Genomic DNA, 22458 nt, shown 5'->3' on the forward strand with positions numbered 1-22458 from the left:
TTTCATAATAGATATAATAAAGATAATTTCAAAAAGTGCTTACAAACTAATTCTTTGAGAACCACGATAAAAACCCTATATATATATATATATATATATATATATATATATATATATATATATATATATATATATTATTAAAACCACTCATTGCTCATCATTCACAAGCAATACATCATCACAATATATATATATATATATATATATATATATATATATATATATATATATATATATATATATATATATATATATATATATATATATATATATATATATATATATATATATATATTGAAATGATTTCAATATGTTAAAAAAGGATACAACTTAAATGGATTTTTATATGAGTTTGTTGTTCATGAATTTCATGAAGCCATCACAATGTGGGTTCGACTCTGAAATAAAAGAGAGAAAAAGATTAGTAAATTGTTAAATAAATTAATTTTGACTTACCTGGTATAGTGTTAATAATTTCTGAATAGTATAGTTGCCTAGTGTATAGGTGAATCGTCTAAACCTTAAAAAGAACAAAAAAAGAAGAATTCTTAAAAAATATTTAAACATAGAAATTTTGAAAACGTCAGAAAATAAACTGTCAAGCAAGTCTATGGGAGCTAAATTAATAGGGGTTTTGTTAAATAAGAAATTACAATGATGTGGAGATGAAAAGAATAAATTGTATTAGCATTGTAATAGAATAAGTTTTATATCTGAACATTTTTTTTTATAAATTCCCAAATTAGATGTGATTAAAGTGATTATGAGAAATTAATGTGGATTGACAAATGTGTCAGAACAGGACAGTTTTATGGTTTAAAAAAAAAATAGAAGACGAAAAGAAAAAAGAACGTTGGTTGCTGTTAGCAACGAATGATGGATTTTGGGGGAGGCCGACAAGAAATTTTGAAAGGAGAGTCCTGAAATTGTGGAATAGGTCGGGAGTGTTTTTTTTAACTCGTCTAAAGAGAATTTTAGTTTTTCCACAGTTTCCACAGCAGAGATATCCAGAATTTGTTCCAGAGAGTAAGAGAAACAATTTAACTTATAAATTATTATTGGAGTACAGAAATGTCATTTAAATTGAGAAAATTAAAATTCATGAATTAACATAATTGCGATAGGCCTTAAAAAAATTGAAAATATTAATGATCATTAAATTAAAAATAGAATAGTACGTACCTTAACTTCCGAAGAGAGGATTGATATTCCAGTTTCACCAATTATTTTGCGAGTAGTTAGTTTTCTTTAAATAAATCAGAACTGTTTTAAAGTAAGGTTGGATAATAATTTTGGGGATCATTTGAAATTTTGATTATATTTGAATGCAAGTTAAAAGTCAGCGGAATAAAGTGTTCATTTTCTTTTCTTTATAGTTCATTTAAACACTTTATAAAGTTTCAATATTTATTTAGTTTTAGGTACTTGTATAGAGTCTCCACATTTTGTAATAAATTATTATGGTCACGACTCTAAACCACATTAAGATTTATACGATTCCTATTTTTGTAAATTTTTAAAGGCAACCCAAGTTGCAGACGAATTTTATTGTTTATATTAAATTTGTTCAATATTAATAAATAACGTGCTTCATTTGGGTTAATTTATCAAAGGTCTAAAGTAAATTTTGGTTTAATTTCTTTTTGAACTCTACCAGGAGACTACAGAGTCGACGTCACACAGTGACAGATTGCTTAGAACACATAATTGAGCTAGCTGAGGTATATATTAAATTAAACAACAAACCACAGATTTTAAAAATTACAACATTTATTATAAATAAAAATAAAAATAATAAAATACAACTTTTTCAATTGACGCTAACAACGTGGGGCCTCTCGGAAAACAGAAATAAGGGTGTTTTTAAGCAGATTTATTAATATTACACAGATTAGAGTAAAAATATATTTGTGTGATTAGTGTTGCAGAGATTCTGGGGCAGTTAAAGTTAAATTTGAGAATAAATAGATATTAGGATAAAATGGCAGACCGAATGACTTTAAGAAATGGAAAAGAAGTCGTACCGAAAGAGAGTAAAGGAGAACAGGTATTAGAACAGGAACAGGATATACAGGTAGATGAAGAAAGCAGAGGAAGGTCAGGAGAAGTTGTAGTATATTTAGAGCAATGCATACAAGAAGCAGGACAAGGTGATAGAGAGGGAAGTCTAACAGATAGTTTGAGAGAGGAGTTGGATGAGACAGTGAGAGATAGACGTGATGAAAGTGAGGATGAAAGTAGAGTGCAGAAGGAGAGACGCAGGGAAGGAGATGTTGGAGAGTCAGGGATGACACAGATGGATATGAGGCAAATAATGCGGATGCTACAACAGATGGATCATAATATTAGGGGGGATATGCACAAAATGGATAGTAATATTAACAATATTAGGGGGGATATGAACAAAATGGAAAATAATATTAAAGGAGAACTTAGGGGAGAGTTAATTAAAATGAGGGAAGAAATCAAAGAAGAAGTGAAGATAGTCAGGGAAGAGATGCTACACATTACCCAAGGTTTAGAAGAGAAAGTAGAACAGGTTAGAGGAGAAAGTGAGGATTTTAAGAGGAATGTACAGGAGGAGATATCCAGAGAAAAGGCCATAATTAGAGCGGAAATAGGACAGGAAATTGGGAGCAGATTTGTAGAGTTGGGAACATCCATTCAAGAGAATTTACCAAGGGAAATAAACAAAGAAGTTAATAAGCAGAATAAAGAGATTGTTAGGGAGGTAGAAAGTGTTAAAAGGCAAACTCAGGATCATGAGGAAAAACTTACCATTATCAAAAACAATATAAAGATGGGATTGCAGAATTTGGAACTGGAAATTGGTAGGCATGCAAATCAGGCGGAAAAGGGAGATAGAGTATTACAGGGACAAGTTGAGGAATTGAAAGAGAAATTTAAAAATGCAAGTGAGGAGATTCAGCGTTTGGAATCAAATCTAGGACAAACAAGGGGAGTGAGTACTGTGATGCCGAGTTATAATGATGGGGGAATTAAGTTTGACGGAAACCTGAATCACTTACATCCTAGAATATTTGTAGATATCATCAAAAATAAGGTAAAGAATGTAAGGGATCCGATAGAAATGAAATTGAATATTCGAAACATGTTAGTGGGCATGCCATTATTATGGTTTTGCAATAATGAAAATTCCATAAATAATGTGCAGGAATTTGAGGCCAAGTTTATTAACTATTTTTGGGGAGAAAACCAACAGGCTAGTTTCAGGGAGCGGTTGTATTTTGGGAAATTCAATTATGAAAAAAGTACCAACTACAATCTGTACGCAATGCAGTTATTCCAGACAGCACAATACTTAGAACCGGCTATGCGAGAAGAGGAGATTGTCCTATACATCGCCAGGCAATATAACCATAACATGGCGGAAACAATAGCTCTTCACAATATAAAGACGATGGAAAGTCTGACAGGATATCTTCAGAGGATTGAGAGGAGTGTAGGGACGCAGAATCGAAATGGACAAGAGCAAGGGACATATAGGAATAACACAGCAAATAGACAGGGATATGTGAATCGAGGGAATAATTATAAGGAAAGAGAATTTGAGAGACAAAATAGAAGCAGGGATTTTACAAATAGGGGAGAGAATATGAACAATGCCAGGAGAGATATCGGAAGATATAACTGGGAACGTAGACAAGGGAATCCAAACAATGATAGAGGGAATAACTGGAGACAAGGAAATGACAGAGGCAATAATTGGAGACAGAACCAGGGAAATTATCCACAGGAGACGAGAAATAGGGAAGCTTACAGAGAAGTGAATCCAAGATATAATAGGGGGGAAAATGAGGAGAGAAGACAGGTGAATGTAGTTAGAACAGAGGAGAATAGGGGGGAAGCAAGTGTTGATGCAGAAGGGAGAAATTTTGTTTAGACCGCTCCTATGTGCATAATATTGTCTACTTATCAAAGTATGAACATCCAAGGGAGTTTATTAGAGATACTGGGGAATTAAATAAAAATAATAACACTAATACTTTAAAGTTTATTGAAGGGTACATACAAGATTCAGTATACAAGTTATTATTAGATACAGGTTCAGAAGTAACTCTAATCAACAAAAACATTGTAAATAATTTAAATAAGGACAATATTATGGTGATAAAAACAAATAAATTATCATTAATAGGGGCGAATAATAAAAAATTATATGATACTAATAGTTCTATAATCTGTAATGTAAAATTGGGAAATAAAATGTATGAAATACAAATGTTAGTGGTAGATCACTTAAATTTTGAAATAGTATTGGGAAATGATGAAATGGAAAAACATAAAATGATTATTAACTATGTCAATCAAACTTTACAAATTGATCAAGAATCTATTAAATTTTGTAAATTAAATAAAGAAAAGAGTTACTTTTGAAAAAGGGGAGAATGTACTTATCAGGTCACTACAGGTGCCTAAAAGGGATGAAAATCTCTGTGGAAAATTACTTTTGCCATTTGAAGGACCTTATGTCATTAGTACTGAACATGGGGTAAACAGTTATGAACTAAGACATCCAGAAACTAATAAAATTAGAGGGATATTTAATATAGAGGGAATTTATAAGTATTATGAATAAACATACAAGGGTAGGCAATATTATGACACGAATTTGGTATTATAAGATATAAGTTTTGTAAATAGAAGGATAATTAATAAATAAGCATATCTTGAGATAAATTTGATAATTAAATAATTTATTGGGAACAGATGTACAGAATAATGATGAATTTATATAAACATAAAAGGTTGATTTATTTTCAAGTAGATTTATAGGAGTTACAAGTATAAATAAATGAGCAAAGTACTATGGACAAATCGATATTTTGTAGAAATTGGGAAATAGGGAATATTATAATGATAAATAGTATATGCGGAAATAAGATGAAAAATAAAATTATAAGAAATATTGAAATATAAAATATAGAGAGTTATATGTAGAGATGATGAAATGAATATTATATGCGGATATAAAAAGAATAAATAATAATGCGGCAATGAATGAAGATACTGAAATAGTATATGAAATAGTATATAGGGGAACAATTATAAGAATTTCTACGAAAATAGTACAAGAAATAAATAGTACAGGAAAAGAAGTAAAGAAATTGGGAAAGTACTTGGAAATTTGATTCTGAAGTTGATATAATTAGTGAAAGATTTGTAGATTTTATTTGGAGAATTCTGTATTTGTCATAGAGTAAATTATAAAAAAAAATATTCAAGAGATATGCTTATTAATAAAAGTCAGTTTATTGTTATGTTAATATTAATAAAATATTTAAGTTTACCGGTAAGAATTTAGATTTAGTAAGTGCTGATAGTTAGCACTGAACAAAATCCAAATTGGGGGGAAGTTGAAATGATTTCAATATGTTAAAAAAGGATACAACTTAAATGGATTTTTATATGAGTTTGTTGTTCATGAATTTCATGAAGCCATCACAATATGGGTTCGACTCTGAAATAAAAGAGAGAAAAAGATTAGTAAATTGTTAAATAAATTAATTTTGACTTACCTGGTATAGTGTTAATAATTTCTGAATAGTATAGTTGCCTAGTGTATAGGTGAATCGTCTAAACCTTAAAAAGAACAAAAAAAGAAGAATTCTTAAAAAATATTTAAACATAGAAATTTTGAAAACGTCAGAAAATAAACTGTCAAGCAAGTCTATGGGAGCTAAATTAATAGGGGTTTTGTTAAATAAGAAATTACAATGATGTGGAGATGAAAAGAATAAATTGTATTAGCATTGTAATAGAATAAGTTTTATATCTGAACATTTTTTTTTATAAATTCCCAAATTAGATGTGATTAAAGTGATTATGAGAAATTAATGTGGATTGACAAATGTGTCAGAACAGGACAGTTTTATGGTTTAAAAAAAAATAGAAGACGAAAAGAAAAAAGAACGTTGGTTGCTGTTAGCAACGAATGATGGATTTTGGGGGAGGCCGACAAGAAATTTTGAAAGGAGAGTCCTGAAATTGTGGAATAGGTCGGGAGTGTTTTTTTTAACTCGTCTAAAGAGAATTTTAGTTTTTTCACAGTTTCCACAGCAGAGATATCCAGAATTTGTTCCAGAGAGTAAGAGAAACAATTTAACTTATAAATTATTATTGGAGTACAGAAATGTCATTTAAATTGAGAAAATTAAAATTCATGAATTAACATAATTGCGATAGGCCTTAAAAAATTGAAAATATTAATGATCATTAAATTAAAAATAGAATAGTACGTACCTTAACTTCCGAAGAGAGGATTGATATTCCAGTTTCACCAATTATTTTGCGAGTAGTTAGTTTTCTTTAAATAAATCAGAACTGTTTTAAAGTAAGGTTGGATAATAATTTTGGGGATCATTTGAAATTTTGATTATATTTGAATGCAAGTTAAAAGTCAGCGGAATAAAGTGTTCATTTTCTTTTCTTTATAGTTCATTTAAACACTTTATAAAGTTGCAATATTTATTTAGTTTTAGGTACTTGTATAGAGTCTCCACATTTTGTAATAAATTATTATTGTCACGACTCTAAACCACATTAAGATTTATACGATTCCTATTTTTGTAAATTTTTAAAGGCAACCCAAGTTGCAGACGAATTTTATTGTTTAGATTAAATTTGTTCAATATTAATAAATAACGTGCTTCATTTGGGTTAATTTATCAAAGGTCTAAAGTAAATTTTGGTTTAATTTCTTTTTGAACTCTACCAGGAGACTACAGAGTCGATGTCACACAGTGACAGATTGCTTAGAACACATAATTGAGCTAGCTGAGGTATATATTAAATTAAACAACGAACCACAGATTTTAAAAATTACAACATTTATTATAAATAAAAATAAAAATAATAAAATAGAACTTTTTCAATATATATATATATATATATATATATATATATATATATATATATATATATATATATATATATATATATTCCGATAAGATTCCGAGGGGAAAGGGGTGCCTATAGAGGTACCGGTAAAGCAAGACATGGTGTTACCACTGAAGAAAAGCAAGATCTACTCGCGCTTCTCGATGACTACTCGCTGGCCCTTACCATTCTGGCCAGTATTAAAGACGCACCAGGGTTGGCATCCGTATTTCGAAGGAAGTTCGGTCGAGTTGCAGAACTTCAATGAAAAGTCCCAGCTCCCGGGAAAGCCTTGAAACTCCAAGATGCATCACGTTACCTTTTCTACCTGGTAACGAAAGACATTGCCCGTGACCAATGTATGGGAAGCCTTACTTCAATTGAGAGAGCACGTACTAGAGTCCGACGTGCAAAAGTTAGCCATGCCAAAGTTAGGGCGCCGCCAATTAGATTGGAGGGTTATCCGAAGTATGGTGGAGGTGATCTTTAAAGCCACCGAGGTCCAGGTGTTAGACTGTTGCAATCCGCATAGTTACTGGCGCGGAGAGAAAACCGTCCCTTGTCATTTTTATACAACTGGAAGTAAAAGAGGGTCTAGTTGCCGATACCAGCATACCGTTCCAGTTCCAGTCCCGACAAGGTTCCAGGAGGAACCATATTTTAAGAGGGGGGGCAATGTTACGATAGATAATGACGCATCATATGACTTAAAACTGTAAACATGTTTTTCTAGTAAGTATTTTTTTAATAAACAATATCCAAGGGACCCCTACGCTAAAAACAGTTCCAGCCGTCGACCGAATTCTAGTAAATTCGCCGAAAGACCAGTCCTTGAGTGACCCTCTCGTCTATTCGATGGAATTCCGTTCTAATGGGGAAGGTCATCGATCATTCTAGATAACGGCATTTTATTTATATATATGGGACATTTCATTTAGAGGACCCGTTAGTTTTTGAGCATCGCGTCGAGTTTTTAAAATGTAACGCACGTAGATAAATTATATAATTATTAGTGTAAGATAAATTAGTTATATTGTACAAATAAAGACTTAAAATAAACTTATAAGTGTTATAAGTGTAGAACCTTTGATAATAAATAAAAAACAATAAATTAGATTAATAATAAAAAACAGTTCACTATTCTTAATACCCGACCAAAAGGCTATAGTCTCTTCCATTTCCAGAATTCTTGTTGCTGGCCATCTTATTTCCTGTATTGCTGTTATATCCATGTTATATTTTTGTAGTTGTTTAATGGCTCTCGTCACTAACTCCCGTTTTGGTCCATAACCCACTTCACCCAAATCAGCAAGCATATACTTCGGGAAGTTCTACCGATTCTGCACTGCATCATGTAGTGAGAAGAATTGAAAGATCGCTGGATAATAAGAAATCCTCCCCTTGGTATATTCATAGACATTGAGAGAGCGTTTGATAAAACCACATTCCCAACCATCACCCAACAGCTCAACGTCAGGAATGTTCTTCTGGCCGTAAGCGAATGAGTATTTAGTATGATCTCTAATAGAGCAATAAGCATAAATGTAGAAGACGTTTCTATTAGAGGCATGGTTACGAGGGGGTGTCCACAGGGAGGGGGGCTATCACCACTCCTTTGGAACATAATTCTTGATACACTGGTTGGTCAGCTCAGCAGCAACGGTTTCTACACAATAGCCTATGCAAACGATATTGCTGTCCCGCAAAGCGTTAAGTTTGAGAACACACTATGTGAGAGATTACAAGTTGCTCTCCGACTAATAGAAATATGGTGCAAGGAACACCCACTATCTATAAATCGTAAAAAAAAACAGAGATAGTCCTCTTTACCAGGAAAAGAAGAATCACGGGCTTAATACCCCCAAGGATTCTAAACTACAGTTTAAATTTTTCTGACGAGGTGAAGTACCTTGGTATTACCCTTGAGAGGAAGTTAACATGGAACTCACACTTAGATGGTAGAGCTAAAAGAGCATATATTGCCTATAAGCAGTGTCGACGAACGGTCGGACGCGCCTGGGGCCTTTCGCCCAGGGTGATCGCCTGGGCACTGCTGTCATTAGACCAATGCTTACTTACAAGTAACTTACGGAGCTATTGCTTGGATACCAAAAGTGCTACAGGCAACAACGGTTAACAAAATAAACCGTATTTAGCGGATATCTTGCATAAATATAACAGGTGCCATGAAAACTAGACCAACTGCTGCAATGGAGTTGATCATTGGCATCACGCCTATAGATATATGTGTCAAATATGTGTGGCGCTAGTGACAATGATGCGACTGCGCTCAGCTGGTACAAACCTTGATGTAGGAATAGGACAATTGAGAACTCGTTTCTGGCGGGAAGAGCTGGGTGCGCTACCACTGCTATAGGCAGGATGCGACTCAATTGAACCAAAGTTTGTCTTTAACAAACCCTGCAAAATCAAAATAAGACAGTATAGGGAGACAAACGTGGCAAATGCCTATTGCATATACACCGATTGCTCCAAAATAAAAGCAAAGGATGCGGGATAGACAACAGATCACTAAACCTAAGGATAAAGTGGGGTATGGGAAAAATGCCAGCGTAGTTCAGACAAAACTGACTAGTATCTCCATAGCCGCAAAAGAGATAACCCAAAAATGTATAGCAGGAAACACTATAATGATCTGCACAAATAGCAGACAAGCGCTACTAACCTTGAATAGATCACGTGTCACATCAGGGTTAGTAATGTAGTGTCACCAGTCACTAACTCAAGCTTCGGATGGTAATACCCAGGTAGCCCATCCTGAGGTGGGCTAAAGGACACAATAGGAATAAAGGCAACCGCATTGCTGGCGGCAGGCCTAATACTCTTAGTACCTGGGGATCTTTTTGGTTGGTCAACTACAATAATCGTGGAAATTGTCAAATGTCACTCCCATACGCAAACCGTAAAAAGATGGGAAGAAAGGCAAGGGTGTAAACTTGCCAGGGTAACAATAAGTAACTTGGAAGAGTCAACATCAAAGAAGTACTTGGGAATGACCAGGAAAAACCTACGTTTGACAGTTGGTTTTTTGACTGGTCATTGTCAACTAAGCAAACACCTTCACACACTGGGCCTAGCAGACACACCTCTATGTAGGAAGTGTGAACGAAAAAAAGAAACTGTAGAGCATTTCCTATGTGAATGCTCGGAGTTATCGTTAATACGAGAGTACGCGTTCGGCGAGTCCTGGCCTACATAAGAGAGATGTCTCCTGCTGACTTATCCACCTTCCTAGAAATGGCAGGATCGACAATGATCTAAGTTTGACAGCTCCCTGGGAGGATGCACAAGGGGTGAATTGTGGCCTAAGTGCTGTGAAACTTAACTCACCCTCCCTACTCTACAGATACAGATTGTATTAGCCGGTGTCCATTATCATTTTTTGTGTAATGCAAGCTATGTTTACCAATTACTTCTCTTAAATAATCTTGCTAACCTAGTTAAGCGTTGCAATCTCCCAACACTATTTTGACGTCGTGTTTTGGAGCAGCTTTATACTGTTGGTCGAATAATTCATAATATTCATCCTTTCTATCTTATTCGGCATCTTCTGTTAGGGCATATATTGAGAATATTGTAAGATTGAACCACTTACCCTTTAGTCAAATATAGCAGATTCGTTCGTTTATTGGCTTGAAATCTATCACTGCTGATTTTAGTCTTTTTCCAATGACAAAAACACATCCGTATTCATGTCTGTTGTTACGATAGATAATGACGCATCCTATGACTCACAACTGTAAACATGTTTTTCTAATAAGTATTTTTTTAGTAAACAGTATCCAAAGAACCCCTACACTAAAACCAGTTCCAGCCGTAGACCGAATTCTAGTAAATTCGCCGAAAGACCAGTCCTTGAGTGATCCTCTCGTCTATTCGATCGAATTCCGTTCTAATGGGGAAGGTCATCGATCCTTCTAGATAACGGCATTTTATTTATATATATATATATATATATATATATATATATATATATATATATATATATATATATATAAGAATAAGAAAAAAGAAGTACTTGTGACTCGTTTGGAACAAATATATAACTGTTTTGGATGGGTTGGAGTCAATAATAGGGCTATTGGTTAACTATTTTTTTATTCTCGAGCTTTCAATTGTGTTTACAATTATTATCAAGAGCTAAAAAAGACAAAATACTTACAAGGTTGAACTAAAAAGAAAACACAATTTTTGTTAACTTACCAAATAAAAATTAGTTTGGTAAGTAAAAATCACTGCTTACATCTTCAAAATATTTAATACAAAAATGTTTTTATCTAATAAATGTTTCTCTGAAAAATTTTTATAATTTTGAAAACATTTTTTTAATATAAGAATAATTGAATTTATAAATAAGTTCAAATAGCAACCAATTACAAATAGCCTCAATGTCATAAATGCCAACATAAAATTTTTATTTTTGACAATTATATTGCCAAAAGTAAAACTTCGTTTAAACATTCTTTTTTGTTTAGTAACAAAAAGAAGAAGATTTATTCACCGTTGACAGATGTCTGAAAGAATGTGACAGATATATGGAGAATTAAATATGACATTTTACAAGTTTTATATATAAATCATAAAGAAAGAATATAATTATAAATTTTGCTTAAATTTTGAATTTAAGATCTTTTGTTTAAACTCTTATCATTTTTGCTAATACAAACCATTTCCAAAAAAGTCCTTTTAAATTTATTACTTTCACTACATAAAATTTTAATGTTATCAAAATCCATAATATGGTCTTTATCGATTACATGTTCTGCCAAAGCACAAGATGGTTTTTTAATTCTGCAATCACTTTTGTGGGAAATAATGCGATTTGAAAGATTTCTTCCGGTCTCACCAACATATTCAGCCTCACACTGAGTACAACTAATGCTGTATACTAAATTCGTTTTTTCAAATTTGTCTATAGGATATTTAGTTTTAGAATATAAAGATGAAATAGTTTTGATGTTCTTTGTTGCTATTTTTATATTGTCAATAACCTTTAGTGTTTGTATTAATTTAGGTGTTAATGATGGTATAAAAGGTAGTGAATGATAATAGATGTTCTGATTGTTAGATACAATGTTTTGAGATTGAGCAAAAAATGATGTTAAATTATTTATATTACCAATATTAGAAAAAAGCATCCTATGTAGCATATCTGTAGGATAAGAGTTTTCAATTAGAATATTTTTTAATAACTGAAGATCTTCCTGTAGATAATCTGGATGAGAAAGTTTTAAAACACGTTCTTTTAATCCTGTTATAAGGTTCATTTTCATCTTATTTGGATGGTGAGAGTAATAGCTTATAAATCTATTACTACATATGGGTTTTCTGAACCATCTGGTTTTCAACATATTGTCTGTATTTCTTACAATTCTCATGTCAAGGAATGGTAGAGAAATATCTACCTCTTCCTCAACTGTGAATTGTATATGTTGATTATGACTGTTGAAAATGTTGACTGTTTCATGAATTTTGTGTTTAGGAAGTGCCAAAACTAAATCATCTACATATCTCTTAATAAAAGGAATGAAAAAAGTGCAATTACTGATACAATCACTGATAACATCATCCATGACATAGCTACTTAGAATGGGTGAAAGACTAGATCCCATAGGACTACCAAAAATTTGTTTATAAAATACACCATTAAATATAAAAATATTAGAATCAAAAACAAAGTTGATAAGTGTTTTGAAATGTAATAAGTCAATATTAGTGTGTTGTGAAATCTCATTCCAATGTTTTTCAACACTACTTATGATTAAATCTAAAGGCAAATTAGTAAAAAGAGATGTTACATCAAAACTAACTAAAACATAATTTTGTGGTAATTGGAAATTATTAATGAAAGAACTAAAATCAAATGAATCTTTAATGTAAAAATTGTTGTTTAAATTATAAGCATTAGTTAAGATGTCAGTGAGGAGCTGTGCTATTGGTCCATTAGGAGGGCATAAAGATGAAACAATTGGTCTCATAGATAAAGTTGGTTTATGTATTTTTGGCAGAGCATAGAACCGTGGAGCAATAGAATTATAAATTTTGAGCTCTTTTGCTTTTTTATTATCAATAAATTTCTTTATGTTTAATTTAGATACTAGACAATTTGCTTTTTGTTGCAAAGTACAAACAGGACTCCTTCCAAGTGTAGTGTAATACTTAGTATCATTTAAGAGTTCTCCAGTTTTTTGTAGATAATCCTCTTTGTACATTACAACAGTTACGTTACCTTTATCGCTTTTAACAATATAAATTTCAGGATGGTTTTTAAGAAAAAGTTTAGTTTGCATATAGTATTTATTTAAAAAATGATCTTTGACTTCTTTATGCAAAAAGTTTGTAATAACGTTTGTACATTTAGATCTAACAACATCCTTTTGACTATTGAACTTATTAATTTGTATTTTTTTGATTTTATGAAATTTTGTGTTGTATTTAATTCTTTGTCTACGATTAAATTCATTAAATGTGTGGAAATTTAAGATATTGTAGGCCTTGGTACGTAACTCATGTAATTTTCTTTCAAAAAAGTTTATATCAGCAAAAGCGATTTTAATTTCTAAATTAATAATATTTCTTTCAAACCTGTCACATAATTTCCCAGCATCATGGTGAATATTCCCAGTCCGATGATGTAAAAGGGAATTTACATTAACTAGGTCATTTGTAACATGTCCAGGGAAACATCCATTAGATCTACACTTCAACAAAAAGGTCTTTTGATTGTGTAAAGCAGCAAGTTTGATGGTAATTCTAGTCCAATCCTTCAGAATTCTGACTGTAGATTGCCCATAATCGTTTCGGATGTCATCGAAAAAACCCATATTTTTCTACAAGAATAAGAAAAAAGAAGTACTTGTGACTCGTTTGGAACAAATATATAACTGTTTTGGATGGGTTGGAGTCAATAATAGGGCTATTGGTTAACTATTTTTTTATTCTCGAGCTTTCAATTGTGTTTACAATTATTATCAAGAGCTAAAAAAGACAAAATACTTACAAGGTTGAACTAAAAAGAAAAAACAATTTTTGTTAACTTACCAAATAAAAATTAGTTTGGTAAGTAAAAATCACTGCTTACATCTTCAAAATATTTAATACAAAAATGTTTTTATCTAATAAATGTTTCTCTGAAAAATTTTTATAATTTTGAAAACATTTTTTTAATATAAGAATAATTGAATTTATAAATAAGTTCAAATAGCAACCAATTACAAATAGCCTCAATGTCATAAATGCCAACATAAAATTTTTATTTTTGACAATTATATTGCCAAAAGTAAAACTTCGTTTAAACATTCTTTTTTGTTTAGTAACAAAAAGAAGAAGATTTATTCACCGTTGACAGATGTCTGAAAGAATGTGACAGATATATGGAGAATTAAATATGACATTTTACAAGTTTTATATATAAATCATAAAGAAAGAATATAATTATAAATTTTGCTTAAATTTTGAATTTCAGATCTTTTGTTTAAACTCTTATCATTTTTGCTAATACAAACCATTTCCAAAAAAGTCCTTTTAAATTTATTACTTTCACTACATAAAATTTTAATGTTATCAAAATCCATAATATGGTCTTTATCGATTACATGTTCTGCCAAAGCACAAGATGGTTTTTTAATTCTGCAATCACTTTTGTGGGAAATAATGCGATTTGAAAGATTTCTTCCGGTCTCACCAACATATTCAGCCTCACACTGAGTACAACTAATGCTGTATACTAAATTCGTTTTTTCAAATTTGTCTATAGGATATTTAGTTTTAGAATATAAAGATGAAATAGTTTTGATGTTCTTTGTTGCTATTTTTATATTGTCAATAACCTTTAGTGTTTGTATTAATTTAGGTGTTATTGATGGTATAAAAGGTAGTGAATGATAATAGATGTTCTGATTATTAGATACAATGTTTTGAGATTGAGCAAAAAATGGTGTTAAATTATTTATATTACCAATATTAGAAAAAAGCATCCTATGTAGCATATCTGGAGTATAAGAGTTTTCAATTAGAATATTTTTTAATAACTGAAGATCTTCCTGTAGATAATCTGGATGAGAAAGTTTTAAAACACGTTCTTTTAATCCTGTTATAAGGTTCATTTTCATCTTATTTGGATGGTGAGAGTAATAGCTTATAAATCTATTACTACATATGGGTTTTCTGAACCATCTGGTTTTCAACATATTGTCTGTATTTCTTACAATTCTCATGTCAAGGAATGGTAGAGAAATATCTACCTCTTCCTCAACTGTGAATTGTATATGTTGATTATGACTGTTGAAAATGTTGACTGTTTCATGAATTTTGTGTTTAGGAAGTGCCAAAACTAAATCATCTACATATCTCTTAATAAAAGGAATGAAAAAAGTGCAATTACTGATACAATCACTGATAACATCATCCATGACATAGCTACTTAGAATGGGTGAAAGACTAGATCCCATAGGACTACCAAAAATTTGTTTATAAAATACACCATTAAATATAAAAATATTAGAATCAAAAACAAAGTTGATAAGTGTTTTGAAATGTAATAAGTCAATATTAGTGTGTTGTGAAATCTCATTCCAATGTTTTTCAACACTACTTATGATTAAATCTAAAGGCAAATTAGTAAAAAGAGATGTTACATCAAAACTAACTAAAACATAATTTTGTGGTAATTGGAAATTATTAATGAAAGAACTAAAATCAAATGAATCTTTAATGTAAAAATTGTTGTTTAAACTATAAGCATTAGTTAAGATGTCAGTGAGGAGCTGTGCTATTGGTCCATTAGGAGGGCATAAAGATGAAACAATTGGTCTCATAGATAAAGTTGGTTTATGTATTTTTGGCAGAGCATAGAACCGTGGAGCAATAGAATTATAAATTTTGAGCTCTTTTGCTTTTTTATTATCAATAAATTTCTTTATGTTTAATTTAGATACTAGACAATTTGCTTTTTGTTGCAAAGTACAAACAGGACTCCTTCCAAGTGTAGTGTAATACTTAGTATCATTTAAGAGTTCTCCAGTTTTTTGTAGATAATCCTCTTTGTACATTACAACAGTTACGTTACCTTTATCGCTTTTAACAATATAAATTTCAGGATGGTTTTTAAGAAAAAGTTTAGTTTGCATATAGTATTTATTTAAAAAATGATCTTTGACTTCTTTATGCAAAAAGTTTGTAATAACGTTTGTACATTTAGATCTAACAACATCCTTTTGACTATTGAACTTATTAATTTGTATTTTTTTGATTTTATGAAATTTTGTGTTGTATTTAATTCTTTGTCTACGATTAAATTCATTAAATGTGTGGAAATTTAAGATATTGTAGGCCTTGGTACGTAACTCATGTAATTTTCTTTCAAAAAAGTTTATATCAGCAAAAGCGATTTTAATTTCTAAATTAATCTTACATAGGTACCATTTTTGGTTTTAACTTTAACAACCCTAACCATTTTATCCTTTCCAGGGATAACCTTGGTGATACGTGCAAGTGCCCATTTAAATGATGGAATATTGTCTTCTTTTAGTAAGACTAACATATCTTCCTTTAAATTAGGTAGTTTATTTTTCCATTTTGGCCTATTTTGCAACTGTGTTAAATAGTCTTGATGCCACTTTTTCCAAAAGTGCTGTTGCATTTGAGTACAGAGATTCCAAAATTTTATACGATTTTTTGGAACTTCGGTAATATCAGGTTCTGGAAAGCTGGTTATGGGGGCTCCTATAAGAAAATGTCCTGGTGTTAAATATTCCAGATTTGTTGGATCTTGTGACATAGCCATAAGTGGTCTTGAATTCAAGATACCTTCCACTTGTACAATTAATGTATTAAATTGCTCATATGTGAGCTCATTTGTGCCCATGACTCTTTTTATGTGGTATTTGGCACTTTTTACTCCAGCCTCCCACAAACCACCAAAAACTGGGGAGTAACTGGGAATAAAACTAAATTTAATTTTTTCATTTAAACCGACATTTTCTATTTTTACTGATTGATTATAAAAGTTATTAATTTGATTGTTAGCACCCTTGAACGTGGATCCATTATCACAATATAAGTTCAAAGGCTTCCCACGGCGAGAAATGAAGCGCTTAAATGCTGCTAAAAAAGTTTCAGTAGTAAGGTCTGATAATAGTTCCATGTGGATAGCTTTTACAGAAAAGCACACAAAAAGAGCTATATAGGCTTTTGTGCTTATTGATTTTCTTATTCTCGATTGCTTGACGAGAAAAGTCCCACAAAAGTCTATTCCCACATTTTGAAATACTCTAGCAGCACAAACTCTTGTTTCTGGTAGAGATCCCATTAATTGTTCAGAACATTTTGCTTTAAATTTGAAGCATATTACACACTTTTTAGTAATTTTTTTTACTTCTCGGTTTCCATTTATTAACCAATAATTTAAATTTAATGAACTTAGCACTTGCCTGGGACCAGCATGAAGTAATTTCAAATGTTCATGCCTTATTATGAGATCTGTAACATGACTAGCCTTTGGCAAAATTATTGGATGCTTTTGAGTATATAAGATGTTAGAATTATGTAATCTACCACCTACTCTTAAAAGCCCATCACCATCAACAAAAGGAGACAGCGTACTTAATGGTGATTTTAAAACTATATTTGATATAAGATCTTTAATTTCCTGAGAAAAATGATAATATTGTTGACACTTTATAATTACCTTTAAAGAATTATCTAACTCTATCAAATTTAAATTACCAGAAAATTTTTCTGTGCCTTTCAATTTACTTAGAGAATTATTTTTAAATCGTAGAATGTATGCTGTAATTCTTTGCAGTTTAGTTATATTGGAGTATTTTTTAAAGAATGTATTTTCCTTTGTTTGTATAACATGTACACTAACTTTTTGTTCAGGCATTGGATAAGGAAATTGAACAGGTAGCTCATTATGAGCAAAATTTTTGTCCAACAGCATTTTTGGACCAGTAAACCATAAGGGATGCAACTCAATATCATTAGGCTCCAAGCCTCTAGAAAGGCAGTCTGCTGGGTTTTCTTTGCTATTAATATAAAGCCATTTAAAGTTTGTGGACATGTTTTGAATTTTTAAAACACGATTAGCTACATAAGGAGTTAATTTGACAGGTTCGGTTTTTAACCAAGCCAATACTATATTTGAGTCACAATAAAGAAAAATCTTTTTAATATTTGCTTTTAACAAATTATGAATTTTAAAAGTTAAATTAGTTAACAACAAGGCACCATTTAGCTCTAGTTTAGGTATAGTTAACTTTTTATTTATTGGAACGATTCTAGACTTTGAGCAAATTAAATTAACATTAACTGTGTCATGACAAATAGTTCGAGCATAAAGTGCTGCTCCATATGCTTGCATTGATGAATCACAGTACCCTATAAGTTCAATACTTTCAGCATCAGTAAAGGCTAAATTTCTTGGAATTTTTAAAACTGGCATATTTATTAGACCAGTAATAAAATTTTTCCAAATTTCCTGCAAATCATTAGGCAGTACCTCATCCCATTTAATTTTACGAAGCCAAATTGTCTGCATTATAACTTTTGCTTTGACTAACACTGGACCTGCTAATCCTAAAGGATCATAAAATTTTGATATAAAGCTTAATACCTGTCTTTTTGTTAGACAGTCATTGATATTAATTTTTGGCGATGACAGTTTAAAATTATCAGTAATGGTATCATATGATAAACCTAATGTTTTTACAACAAAGTTGATTTTATTTATGTCAATTTCATCAAAATGTTGATTTTCTTTGGGGATATCACTTATTATTCTTGGATCGTTTGAACACCACTTGTGCAAGGAAAATGACCTTAGTTGCAAAAGAGAAATTAGTTCATTTTTGAGTTTCTTTGCTTCTTCTATAGTATCACTTCCTGCTAGGATGTCATCTACATAGGTATTATTTATTAATGCTTTAGCTGCCAAAGGAAAATTTTGTCCTTCTGTATTGGCTAGTTCGACTAAACATCTAGTAGCTAGAAACGATGAGCTTCGTAACCCATATGTTATTGTTTGCAACTGGATACACTTTAGCTCACTATGTGGTTCTCTCCATAATATATTTAAATATCTTCTGTCTTCAGGGTGAATAAGTATCATTCTAAACATTTGTTTAATATCAGTAGATATAATATATTTATAAATTCTAAATAGGATTAATATATCAAATAGTTCATTTTGTACAACAGCACCATTATATAGAAAATCATTTAAGCACTTTTTGCTCTTAGATTTCATACTACCGTCAAAAACTATTCTTAATTTTGTAGTCTTCTTATCCTCTCTTATTACTGGATGGTGAGCCATAAAATAAACCTCGCCATTATTTAAAATTTTTGGATCATAATGAACAATTTTAGCATGACCAAGTTGAATATATTCATCTATGAATTTTTTATAATCAAAGTATAGAGTTGGGTTTAGAACAAACCTTTTCTCTAAGTTTTCAAATCTCTTAAGAGCTACAGCAAAAGAGTTGCCTAAATTAATATTTTCTTGTTTTAGAGGCAGATTAACTTGATATTTATTTTCCATTATTTTTATTGAATTTTGAAAACTAGCCTCACAAGCTTCCTGATCACTTGTAAATTCTAAGAATACTTCAGGAACCTTTTCCATTTCCCAAAATTGAGAGATGGCAGTGTCTAAATCACTATAAGTTGTATGCATGCATACAATATTTAAATTTGAGAACTGGTTGGTTGATACAGATCCACTAACAATAAAACCTAAAAGAGTATTTTGAAGTATTAGTTCTTGGCAGTTTATTTTTTCTGCGAGCAATATTTTAAACACAACATCAGCTCCTAGTAGTAGACTGATTTCACCGCTTTGATTAAAAGTGTCATCAGACAATTGAACAAATTCTGGTATTTTAGATGTATTAAAACTAAACTTGGGTAGATTCCCTGTTATTATATCCACTACAGAACATTTTATATTTGTACTGAAGTCATATATACATGATTCTATATTCAAATCAACTGCCTTTTGGATTCTTGTGCTATTTTGTGAAATCCCTACAATATCTAAATAATTATTGTATGTCTTTAGGTTTAACCTTTTTACTAAACTATTTGTTACCAAAGAAACCTGTGAGCCTGTATCGACCAAACCTCTGACAATCAAGTTGTGACCTGATGCTGTTCTAACCTTTACCTTTACAGTAGGTAAGATTGTATTTGCTCGATTTTTATAAATCGAATTAAAATTTACTACAGCATCGTATTGCGATGAAGTGCTTGCATCTTGATTAGATTGAGCAATATTAGAACTTACTGCCACTTTTTCTAAGTGCAGTAATGAATTGTGTCCTTTGTGACAGGTTTGGCATTTTAAATTTAACCTACATTTATCAGTATGGCTGTTTAAACATAGTTTACATAGTTTGTTTCTATCAACAAAGGAAATTCTTTCATTGACTGAAAGGACTTTAAATTTTTTGCAACTATAAAGTTTATGTCCATTGATGGAACAGTATTGACATTTAACATTACTTTGTAATTTGGTTACTAAATGTGTAAGTTGTTTATTTTCCTTCAACTTTGTTTCAGATGTACTATTAGTGGCTTCAAGAGCCATTGCCCTATTTTCGAGATATTTTAGAAATCCATTTAATGATGGTAAACTTGAACTATCTCTATCAATTTGATATGACCTATTCTTAAACTGATCTATTTTTCTAGACAGTATACAGACTAAAAGCATATCCCAGCTATCTACTGGTTGATTAAGATTTTTTAAGGCACCAATTTGTTGTTTGACCTTACTTATAAATTCTCGTAATGAACTAGCAGTTCCTTTTTGCATGGCAGGTATATCAAGAACTTGGTAAATATGTGAAATAATAATCATAGTTTCATTATTGTATCTGTTATTTAAAATTTGTAAAGCTTCATTGTATGAATCATTCACTAATGGCAGATTATTTATTAAGCTGAGGGCTTCATGTGTTAAATAATTTTTTAGATAAAATAATTTTTCTACGCTTTTTAAATTTATATTTTTGTCTATAACTGCTGTAAATATATCTATAAATGATTTATATTTAGTTAAATCTTTCCCATCAAATGTGGGAATTTCAATTGAAAGTAATTTAGTGGTACTGGTTGCATGATGCTGTGGCATATTATGAACTAAAGGCACTGTGATTTTATTGTTTTTCATGGATGTAACTCCTTGGATGGTTGCCAATAGATCTACATATTCAGCTTCTATGTCATCAATATCATCATCAAAATTTTCATCTAAATGAGCAATTTCTGTATTTAAATCAGTTATAGTTTTAAATGATTCACATAACATGTCTTTTCTAATAGAAAATAGATCATCCTTTTTTGAACTTTCTGGATCATCTTTATGTTCACTAATAAATCTTTTTACCCGACTTATAGTGCTTACCGCTTGCCTTTTCCTTGTTATCAGTTTTTCCAAATCCTTTATAGACATATTTAAAGGCTTTGTTAAGTTAAGTGACAAAGTATTTTTAATATAAAAATGTATCTATGAGATTCTGAAACACTGATAAAAAAAAGAAAAACGGTCGTTAAAGTAAACAATTACCTTTAAAATATTAATTAAACATAACACACAAGACAATACATACAAAAATAGGACCAAATACCTATACTTATATTTTTAAAAACAGAAATCAAAGTAAATATTTGTTACTTAATAGGGTTATGTCCAATAAATTGTTAATTTTTGACGTAATGAAACGGTGAATGTCAACGCGAACACAGAGCACAGAAATCCAAGTTGGTGTCTCGGCGTTCCTTGGCTCGATGATTGTCATAAAGGGAAGAGAACAGTCTTACTTACGGTTTCGTTCCGTGTTCTATTTATTGACATTAGAGCTGGCAGCCTGGCAGCAAACTTCAGTTTGGACGCTAAATTTGGCGGGCTCCTTTTTTAATGTTTCAGGAAATATGAGAATTTACCTTCAGTTTCGGGCTCCCAAAATTCTGGATTCCACATCTGTGTCGATGGACCATAATTTATGTACGAGACGCACAATAAAGCCTCGATGGTTAGCGGACTGTATACTTAATTAATTGAAATAAGACTCACGAAACTTACTGTAGTTACACCTTTATTTAATTTAGACTATTCACCATTCACTTATGATAATTAGATGGCTATAAGCCAGAGCTAATACAATATTTACTAGTTCAATAATAATAATAATTAGATGGCAACAAGCCAGAGCTAATGTATGTTTTTACTTTTTATAAAACTACAACTAAAAAAAATGGCGTTATGCGTAATGAATGCACTGGCGCAGAATGTCACTTGTCACTTTTTGGTGGTGGCAGGGAGAAACACTGTCACTTCCGACCGAACACACCCGAACCTACAAAGCGTCCCAATAATTTTGCATAGGTGTTGGATATTGTTTCCAACAGTGGTATAGTTGATGGAAAGATCGTAGGTCCATATTTCTTTGATAGAACTTTAAATGGAGAAACATATTTGGATTTTCTGGAAAATCAGTTGCCTGTTTTATTGGAAGATATTTCACGCAATAA

At 31.2% G+C, this 22458-nt stretch overlaps 2 protein-coding genes across 2 annotated transcripts in view; both read right to left on the reverse strand.

Annotated features, from left to right (window-relative positions):
- LOC140452637 (multiple C2 and transmembrane domain-containing protein-like) overlaps positions 1–22458 on the reverse strand; it is a 114949-nt gene that overhangs the window by 45882 nt on the left and 46609 nt on the right. The window lies entirely within an intron of this gene.
- On the reverse strand, positions 16319–21379 carry LOC140452638 (uncharacterized). The gene is made up of 6 exons (XM_072546958.1): positions 21037–21379; positions 19498–20844; positions 18300–19410; positions 17792–17948; positions 17352–17569; positions 16319–16856 (listed from the first exon to the last, which is right to left on the reverse strand). The coding sequence occupies exons 1-6, from the start codon at positions 21377–21379 to the stop codon at positions 16319–16321; spliced, it is 3714 nt and encodes a 1237-aa protein (XP_072403059.1).

Source organism: Diabrotica undecimpunctata, chromosome 11 (genome assembly GCF_040954645.1).
Source record: "Diabrotica undecimpunctata isolate CICGRU chromosome 11, icDiaUnde3, whole genome shotgun sequence".
NCBI classification, from domain to species: domain Eukaryota; kingdom Metazoa; phylum Arthropoda; class Insecta; order Coleoptera; family Chrysomelidae; genus Diabrotica; species Diabrotica undecimpunctata.